We start from the raw sequence: 10162 nt of genomic DNA on the forward strand, positions 1-10162 counted from the left end.
AGAAAACAAAAAGATAAGAAATAAAGCATAAAATTCTACCAAATCATTTAAATAGTATTGCAATATCATGGATGTTTATAAATCCCAAAACAACGGTTAGAATTTTATCTGTTTGTTAATTGTTTTTGTATAATATGCGTCAAGGACGTAAAAACCACTGGGTAAATATTGATAAAATGTTCTATAGGGACAGACTACTATGAGATTCAACTTACAGGCTACATTTAATTTAGAAACAATAATTTTATTGGTTATTTGTGGGATGAAGAAAAAGGCATGGGTCTTTAGAATTGCTTTAATTTTTTCGAGAGAATTTTTTGCTAAAATAAAAGGTTGATGAGATAAACATATTTCAAGTTGAAAAAATATTTATACATCTCCTTCGATAATCTACCAAGTACAAAATAGTGTAATACACGTGAACGAAGCTGCAGGAGGAAAGCTAGCAGGTATTGAATATAAAAATTAACAACCCAAACTCGTACTTTTCCTATCCCAACGTCTAATGTAATTCAAGAGACACGCTTACTTCTGTTGGATATTAGATTTTATTCTTTCACTTTTTTCACTCAATCAGTGTTCTCATTGTTTCTTTATTGATCGATCTATATTTCAAGTTTATACAAAAGAACCAATGTTGATTCCGAGATTCCTTATGTTCAATGTGTAGATGTTTTTCTTCTGTGTCATTTTCGATTAAATCGCGTATACAATCCACTGAAAAGTCTACAATATCTAAACTTGTAGATGTTCTTAATGAACATAATAATCCTGCGCCCCTGAAACTCTTCATAACCTGGAATATGGTCCAAGTTATGATTAAAAACGTACCTTACTACCTATTCTCTCGAAAATGCACCGAAGTCAACCCTACCATACAAAAATTTAAGTGTATGTTAGTTATATAAAAAATATACAACTATTGTGCGTTTATTAATTGAATGAAACTAATTTCAATTTATTTCCCACCAAAAATGATGCAGTAGATTTGCAAATAACGTAGAAAAGTCCACAGCCTCATACTGATTTGCGATTTAAAAGAAAAATCACTTGGAGCTACGGAGATGAAGTTATTTATAGTAAAATATTGATTTTTTAGTTACTGCCAATGCCGTATAGCGCTCTTCCTGTGAGAATCCTTTATTTTTAAAGACGTGGCGACACCTATAGAATAATTCAAAACTATTATGAAAATTAATCTCAGTGACAATTAATTATGACCGTAATTCAATATACACATTATTCTTCCATTCTGATTTACTGCACATTGTATAGTTATTATATAAAACAAATATCCCAGGGCCCCGGACTTAGGTAGTTAACATACGCATTACAACAATGCGTATTTAGAAGATTTAGAATCAGCATTTTATTTGTCTTTTGTAAAAAATATAATCCCGTTGTTCAATTTAATAAATGCATACTATTTAATTTCTATTGCAACCGTGAATTGAGTTTCCAAGGTACTGGAATAAGTATTTTTTTAAATTTTCGTCAATCGTCACGCAATTATGTATGTATGAACTACTTTTTTCAATGGAATTAAATATAATGAGCGAAACTTTATAATTATTTTTAACATTTTTGTAAACTTCGCCTTCAAGTTTTCAGATCTAGATCATATTTAAATGGGACCACATGGTAGGCACCAATTAAAAAAAAAATCAGTAAAGAATCATAACAATCGCTTAAAAACTTCGTATTCATAATCTCCTACTTTATTTTACAATAATTAGTCAATTGGTAACTAACCTAACCATATTTAATTTATCTACAGAATGTGAAAATATTAGTTCAAAGAACGATCTCATTAAAGCTCCATTCAACTTTAATACGTGAGCTTATAAATTTTAATAGAAATACTGATTCTAAAGAGATTTAATAATTTCCATTCAAATAGTCTTTCAATACAGATGTTTCATTTCAGCACAATCATTTATTTCCCGTTTAGGAATTTCATTTTAAGAAATTAAAGTTTCTGCGATACGAAGATAATCCAATGTATTTATTTCCCGTAATTTAGAAAATGTTATTCGTTAACTGTTATCAGAAGAGTACCCGCCATAAGTAGATATAATAAGTAGGTATACGTAGCCTAGCATTATGAGAATAACTCTCATGAGTGTTCATTTTACTTAACATTTACCTCTTTATACGAGTACATACCACACACTATAGATATATACTTACATAGAATATTTCAAATTATAACTTTTGTTTCTAATTTACCGCCTTTAATTATTTTATTTACTTAATATTTATTATATAATACACTACCCATACTTATGAAAAAATCCATTTACAAAGATTTAAATCCCAATAGATTAATTATTTCTAAAAACGTCGAGAACCTCGGAAAAAAATCGTTTTCAGATACTAATAGACATCTAATTTAGTATCAATCACGACAGTCGCCATTACCAGATTAGTTTCATTCCATAAAGCATTATTCGGCCCCCACATTTCTCTTTCGTTACTTAAACCAATTTGTCTTTATTCGTCACCTCACTAAGTGAATACGGGCACTCTGTACTTTTAGCTATTGTAAATCTTTTTACGGATTCAATTTATACTCTTAGCTGTAAAAACGTCAGTAGGTTAGTTATTGAACCATTGTCAGTAAGTAATATGGCACGTAACATCAAATAATGAGAAGCAGTCGAGTGCCGCTTAAGAAATATGTCTTTATTATTCCGAGAGCACGTAGCTCGCTTAACCATAGACTTGATATCGAAAAAATCAATAAAAAAAGTCTCGCTAGCAGACCCAGATTGCTATCGATCGGAGATACGGCTGGGAAGTCCACGGAGTTGCTGACTAAACGACGAATTCTATGCCTTTTTAGCCTAGACATTTCTATAACCATTTGAACATGCAAAGTATCGTGTTTTTTTTTAACTTCGCTTCGGATTTAAAACTTGTAATAGGCGTAAATCAGAACTATGTCTAGCCATTAAAAAATAAATAGTTACTGCGTCCCGTTGGTTCGCCCGAGCGAGTTTTTCCTTTAAATCCCAATGTTAACACAGGAATATTGGAATACAAAGTATCCATTATTAATAATAGAATTTATTCTTATTTGATTAGCTATCTGCCAGTGAAAGCTCCGTCAAAATCGGTCCAGCCGTTCCAGGGATTAGCCCGAACAAACATACAATCTAGATCTTAACTAACATATTTATTACATACAGACACTCCAATTTTATTTATTGGTATAGATTAGGTAAGTAGTTTTCCTATTTACTAGCAGCGTTCCGTGGTTTCACCCGCGTTTTTTCCTTAAAATCCCCATGTTTCTGTGGGAATACTACAGTATTACAGTAGCGTATTTCTAATTCTTTATTACGTCAGCTATCAGCCAGCGAATGTTTTGGTGTATGTACTGTATATATATTCTTATACAACAATGAAATATAATATATACTCTTACAAAACACTCCAATTTCATTTTTATGTATAGACTATAGACAATAAATGAAGCCTTCTGGTCGAAAAGAAATCTTCCACTAAATTAAAAATAAAACCCACTGCATAAAATAAAAAAGCATAACATTTAATTTACGTGTAGACTTTAAAGTAGGTCATGAAAACCTAAAAGGGCAGATGAATTGGAACAACAGTAAAAGTAAGATACGTTTCCTACACGTAGGACTTTATAAACATTTTAATTACAGTTGTTTGAAATATGTTTTAAGTACTTTATACAATGGAGTTTCACAAGTTCAGCGGAGTTCATGAAATTTGAACATATTTTTGTTCATATTCTGAGTATCTCAGTAATTTTGTCAATCTAGCTGTAACCCGCGGCGTCACTCGCGTGGTACCCGGTAAGAAGTAGCCTATCTACTAATCCAGACTGATCTATCTCTGTACCAAATTCCATACAGATACGATAATTTTATCGCGTGAAAGATGAGGAAACATCCAGCCATGCTTAAAAACATTCGCGTTTATAATATAAGCAGATTTTTTATGTTATTTAGTGTATAATATTTATAGATTAGATGTGTCCTATTATAAGACACTAACTTTTTCTTAAATTCGGAGTACAAACTCTTCCCTCCCTTTTTTTTCTAGGTATGTTATTCTACATGTAAAACTGCCTCTGGATTATTTAAAAAAAGAAAACATCTAAATCTGATGCGTAATTTTAAAGATCTCAGCATACAGTCACACCGATGGCGAAAAGCGACTTTGTTTAATACTATGTACTGATACCATAAGAGCATCTAGACAACAGATACACATTAGAGTGCAGCATGAAAGTATATCACCTAAAAGCATTCACTATTATATATTAAGGAAAATATCAAAAATATATATTTTATTTTAAATAGAAGATAATTTAAGTCATAATCCATGACAGAGGTACTATTAGTTATATTTTTAAGTAACACGAATAAATGGATATGTGGTTATTAAAAAAATAGTTTATTTACACGTTTTATTCTTCTAAAATAATATTTACAGGCAACTCTTTAAATTTCATATCCACTACAAATATATAACACTCGACGACAAATCGTATCGTAACTACACTTTATCGTCCGCTACATTTCTCTCTAAACTATTAGTATTTCCATACACTTCGATATCGTAGTCGTCTCTATAGTCGTCGCAATACTCCTTTATATCTTCAAGTCGTTCCTCCGCGTCGTATTGGTCGTTTATCGGGGTCGTCACGTCACGCTCCCGCAGTTTCTTATGTAGTTTATTTTGCAGAATCTGAAAGGGTAAAAGCCGTCAAAACCGTAAGCAAACCGTAACCAAACCATAACCAAACCGTAACCGTAAAGATATATTATTACTAGCTAACCCAGCAAACCTTACTCTTATCATTTAGGGCTATGAAACATAGATGTTAGTCGATTCGAATCGGTCCAGCCATTTCGGAGTAGTATGGTAACTAACATTGTGGCACGAGAATTTTATATATATAAAAATTTCGTATAATAAAATAATTACAAAAAATATTATCATCGAGAATTTTCATTTCTCAAGAATGGCAAGATGTTATGATATTTCGTGTCTTAAATTACATTCGAGTGGGGGGTAACGTACTTAGTCACAAATACAGAAATTATATATTATGAATAAAGTATAGACTATATTATGGACCCAAGAGGAAAATCTAATTCAAAACTGAAATGATTTATTAAAACTGACATTTGATTAAATGAATTTAAAATAAAAAAACAATAAATAGTGAATTTATATTTTGCGCAAAAAATTAAAAAAAAAATAACGCCTTTGGTGAGGCACTCTCACAAAGCAAGACTTGACCCAGATTATGGAATAAATTCATTTAGCTGGAGGCTTTCAGCGTTTATTACTTTTCATAAATAGTTATTTTTATTATTCTTGTATGGTTTAATAATAAAAATGAACTGGGCTAAGTCTATTCATATTTTCTAAAGTACTCGCTGGCAAAACATGATTCATTTAAGTGATTCATATTTCATTTACTAGTATTTCTATTGTCACGGGTATTATGCAGTGTTATCTTTATCCCATTATAATGGAATATAATAACAATAAATTCTTGCTAATTCCGCATTGAAAGATTACCATACACGAAATTCTTAAAACAGATAAAAGTTGTAATCCTGTTATTTACGTATTTACGGAGAAACGTTTCTTTTGCACTTGTGATATGTACCTGCTTATGCACGTATTATTTTTTCTGGATGAATTATAAATTTTAAAATTATTATTAAAAAAAAAATAAAACAACAAACTATATCATGTAAATCGGAATAAAACATAAAAAACTTAACTATTAATTATTTTTAAATAATTATTAGGGTGAAAAATAATGTAAGTTTAAAATGATGCGGAAAATATATAAAAAAAGGATCCATTCTAAAAAATGCACACTGATAAGATAAAAAAATAAAAAAAAAACCCTCGACGTGATTCAGCCTTGAAAAGTTCAAACATTATCAGTCGAGTTTGGAATGCTTTCCGCAATTATCGGGACATATATTCTCATATTGAGGCCGATTCGTAAACATAATGCCAATAAAATGCATTTTATTGCATGATAACTTGATAATCAGGATACTTTGTACGTTTTCTTCGCGTTTCTTATATTGTGTCATTACAATGTATTTAATAAAATGAGTTACTGTCTTTCAGTTAGATACAATTTAATGGTATATTAGAATACTGAAGAAATACAAGTTATATAAAGGTTAGGGCGTAGCTACCGCCATATTAGCCATATCAATTATACAGGGATACCTAAAGTTTGTATACTCAAGTCCCTAGCTTTTTATTCCAAATTAATTACATCCAAGATGAATATTAGATAAAATTTAATAATAAAAAATCAGATATTTAAAACCCGCCTAGCTTCTCTATTAGATTTACCACCAATAAAACTCTTCTTGCGCCTTAACCAAGATTGATACGATGACGTTGGCGATCTATTTTGTAGAAATGAGAATAATTTTTTTATGAAATTGTTCTATAACTATTTGGATGTGATTAATGTATGATCAAGCCATAATACCTGTCGTTTAAGAAGAAATTCGGCTAACTCTTGCTTCTGTTTCTTGACGTCTATATTAGACGATGACTCGTCACATTTCCTGTAGGATATCACGGGCGAGTCTGAGTCTAGGCTAGCCCACGCGTCCGATGTTCTTTTTCTAGTGGCGAGGAGTCTAGAAATATTTCAGTGTTTTTTATTTACAATTACGACCCTCATTGGCAACATGTTGCATGGGCCTGACATAGAGATAAAAAAAGTATGTTTTTATCAAAATTAAAAAAAAATATACCTTAACTCCAGAATTGTCAAAAACTTCAAATAAAATAATAGAAAAAGTTGATAAATTAGAATATTAATTACATCAATATCCCGAAATTTTTGGTGATTTTTACCTGTCTAGTACTGGGAAAAGATTGCAAAAAGTTACAACTCCTTTTCTGCCACATAATTCCGAAAATACGATCTCAATTTTCATATATAAAAATATCTTATTTAATGTACCTGTTCATTATTTTCGAATGGTCGAGCCCATAAATACTATTCGTCATATCTGGTATAGGATCATCGACAATTTCCTGTTCATCTTCTATATTCTTTATTTTCGCCTGGAAGATTATGCAGTCACACATATAGAGAATAAAAACAAAAAAAATACAAAAAAAATTACTTTATGCTATAAAAAGGGAAAACTGTAATTAGTGAATCGACTTTTTTATCAACATAGTATTTTTGAAAAAAAAGAATTCATCAGCTTCTTGGATTTGTGGCTGATGCTCAATAGCAATAAAAATTTTCTATGTTTAGTGACTATAAAAAGACCTACTATACAAAAACATTAGATTAGTCTTTAAAACAAGTTCCCAAATCTTATTAACATTTTTTTTACTTTTTATAAGTAATTAAAAAAGTCTCTATATACTTACCTTCAGTTCGTTAGAGAGTTTTAAATCTAATGTAAATTCAGACTTTAAAATTTGTCCAATATCTGTGGGAATATAGTCTTCACCATAGTCAGCTATGGCTAGACGGCGATCCAAGTCAACAATTAGCGCTTCCTGCTTATCTAGAACAATATCCTATCAGATAAATATGAAAGGAATCGAACCTGTGTGTTCTTAACATTCTCGTGATCAAACCCGTGAATTTATAAATTGATTGCGAAGAATTTAAAAATCTCTAGTAAATTGTAAACTAGATTTTGCCCGTGGCTTCGTACGAACTAACTTCGGAGTACTTTAATAGATGTTATAAAACATTTATAAACCTTCCTCTTGAATCACTCTATCTAATAAAAAAAAACACAATCCATCATATGGTTGGTTTTTAAAGATCTAAGCATACATAGGGTCAGACGCGGGAAGCGACATAGCTTTATACTACTTGTAATGATGTGCAACTCGAAATTAGGTTTGTCCATCTAGTACGCTGTATATGACTATACAATTAGTTTGATTTTCATGATGTTTGGTAATTAGGATGACTGTGTGCTAAGGATGACTTTAAATATGTATGGGAGGCTAGTCAATGTTAAATTTACCAAATAAGAGCAAAAAGCAACAATAAAAACCTAAAGACATTACCATCATACACCTTTACCTAAACCAGGAGGCCCATATCCTTTTCCTTACCCTTCCCAGTCCTTTCCTTTATTCCTCTCATCAATCCTTTCCTAATCCCTTCCCAATAAAAATTCGGCAATACATTTGTAGAGGCGATAGGTCTGCAATTGACCTTACGCCTCTTTAAATGTTAATGGGCGGTGGTAGCGCTTACCATCAGGCGACCCACCAGCTCCATTGCCGACTATGACATAAAAAAAAAATCAAATATAGATAAGATTTGGTACAGAGATAGTTTGAGACCCAGGAAAGGACATGCACTAGCTTTTATCCCGGTAATTCTAGGGGAACGCAACTATGTGCCATGTGGGGAAAACCCCAGCCTGAAAATTTTTCGCTCTACTATGCAAGCAAAAACGTAGTATTGAATAATTTACAAACTATGTAATTTAATGTTTAAGACTTCAACATACCTAAAAAAGCTCTTACCTTTAACAAAGCATATATAAGGTACATCCCCCATGAGGCGAAGAGTAGATAATTCATGCCTTAGTGGACCAGCTGTATTCTTTAAAACTCTTTCCGTCTCCTCATCAGTGGAGTTGCCCTTGCACACCCAAAACACATTGACTGTCTTGAAATCTGGTGTTACTTGCACCTGTGATATATATCACATATATATATAAAATATCTCACTAACATAAGTGAGATATTTTATAAAAATTAACTCTCAAAAGGAAATTGCATGTATGGTTAACAATTAATACTCTTCTGATTTTTATAGCTTTGAAGATTTTCAATAATTGTTTTATGTATGTTGCTATGTAATAATTGTTATTTCTATATATACATAATAGAAAGTCATGTTAGTTACACCACTCATAACTTAAGAACAATTGAATGGATTTTAGTGATTTTGGTTCATTTAATCTCCATTTTGGTCAGAATAGTGACTAAAAAAATTAAAACCGAACAAAAAAAAATCTTTAGGCATAGCCAGAATGAGCTGCACATATATACTAAAACTCAGAATTTAGTATTGACATGTGTACCGTGTCATATCTGTTAAAAACATAAGTAAGCATATGAAGGTGTACATAAACAATAAATGTAAATGCCTTTAGAAGTTGAGGTCTTATTTCATCATCATCATCGTCATCATTTATTTATTCATCCTCTACGGGAACACTTGAAGCAAGTCAACTTTAGTTATATAAATACAGAGTCAACGTACACACAATGCTATAAGCGAGACACTCGTTTTAGTTATTTAATGACATCTTTGTTTACAAAATATTGATTTAATTATAATTAATATTCCATACATTATTGTAATTAAAATAATCACAAACTGAATAATCATCAAAAGGAAATTTTCAAAAGGAATATTTCTAATTGTTACTTTGCTTTGGAGGTAGAGGTTGAGTTTAGTTTACCTTTGATATTTCAATTCCGCGACCCACAATGTCCATAGAAACTGTACCAGTTGACATAATATCAGTAACATGCTTCATAAATAGCTTGTTTAATACAGCCATTCTGCGAACACCGCGATTATCCGGTTCTTTTGTGGTTTTTGTAAGACTTTTGAGAGTAGGCAGCATATTCATATCTATTGATTGGGACGGAAACCATTGCCTGAAATCATAACCTCGTTAATTCGTTCGACGTGTTTAGTCGTTTTAATTGTAATTTGTCTTTCACTCAGTTACCTTTTACTTTTAGGATTTAACATTTTACATAATTTTAGCCCTTGTTTCTTAGTACTATACAAAACACAAGTAGTATTGTAAAATCTACGAATCATATTTGCAGTTGCTAATTTAATATAAAATCAAATTAAGAGGATATAAGATAGTTCACACAATTGCTCTGCAATTGATGATAATTATTGAATTATTAGGCAAAATGCCATAGCTCTGTAAATAAACATTTGCTAAGTATAAATCTAGTTAATTTTCAAAATTCGCAACCAAAATATGCATTGTCGACAAATGACATTTAAAATTTGACAAGTAATCAGCTGTTCTAAAATTTATTTTAAAAGACCATTGATTCATATTTTTTTATTTATCTTGGACTTGAAATACAAAAATTCACAAATACA

At 31.0% G+C, this 10162-nt stretch overlaps 1 protein-coding gene across 1 annotated transcript; it reads right to left on the bottom strand.

Annotated features, from left to right (window-relative positions):
- Window positions 1-4426: 4426 nt before the first annotated feature.
- LOC119831760 lies at window positions 4427-10048 on the bottom strand. Its single transcript, XM_038355251.1, has 7 exons — window positions 9768-10048; window positions 9492-9693; window positions 8545-8713; window positions 7420-7559; window positions 6998-7101; window positions 6515-6668; window positions 4427-4725 (listed from the first exon to the last, which is right to left on the bottom strand). The coding sequence occupies exons 1-7, from the start codon at window positions 9860-9862 to the stop codon at window positions 4534-4536; spliced, it is 1056 nt and encodes a 351-aa protein (XP_038211179.1). The 5' UTR covers window positions 9863-10048; the 3' UTR covers window positions 4427-4533.
- Between the last annotated feature and the right edge of the window lie 114 nt (window positions 10049-10162).

The sequence above is a fragment of the Zerene cesonia genome, chromosome 14 (genome assembly GCF_012273895.1).
Source record: "Zerene cesonia ecotype Mississippi chromosome 14, Zerene_cesonia_1.1, whole genome shotgun sequence".
NCBI classification, from domain to species: domain Eukaryota; kingdom Metazoa; phylum Arthropoda; class Insecta; order Lepidoptera; family Pieridae; genus Zerene; species Zerene cesonia.

Bases quoted from the DNA above. Each gene is read 5' to 3' on its own strand.
- LOC119831760 (XM_038355251.1), bottom strand. From the start codon at position 9,862: ATGATTCGTAGATTTTACAATACTACTTGTGTTTTGTATAGTACTAAG. The intron at 7,560-8,544 runs GTAAGAGCTTTT...ATATTGTTCTAG, and splicing joins TTATATATGCTTTGTTAAAG to ATAAGCAGGAAGCGCTAATT. The intron at 6,669-6,997 runs GTACATTAAATA...AAATATTTCTAG, and splicing joins CATTCGAAAATAATGAACAG to ACTCCTCGCCACTAGAAAAA.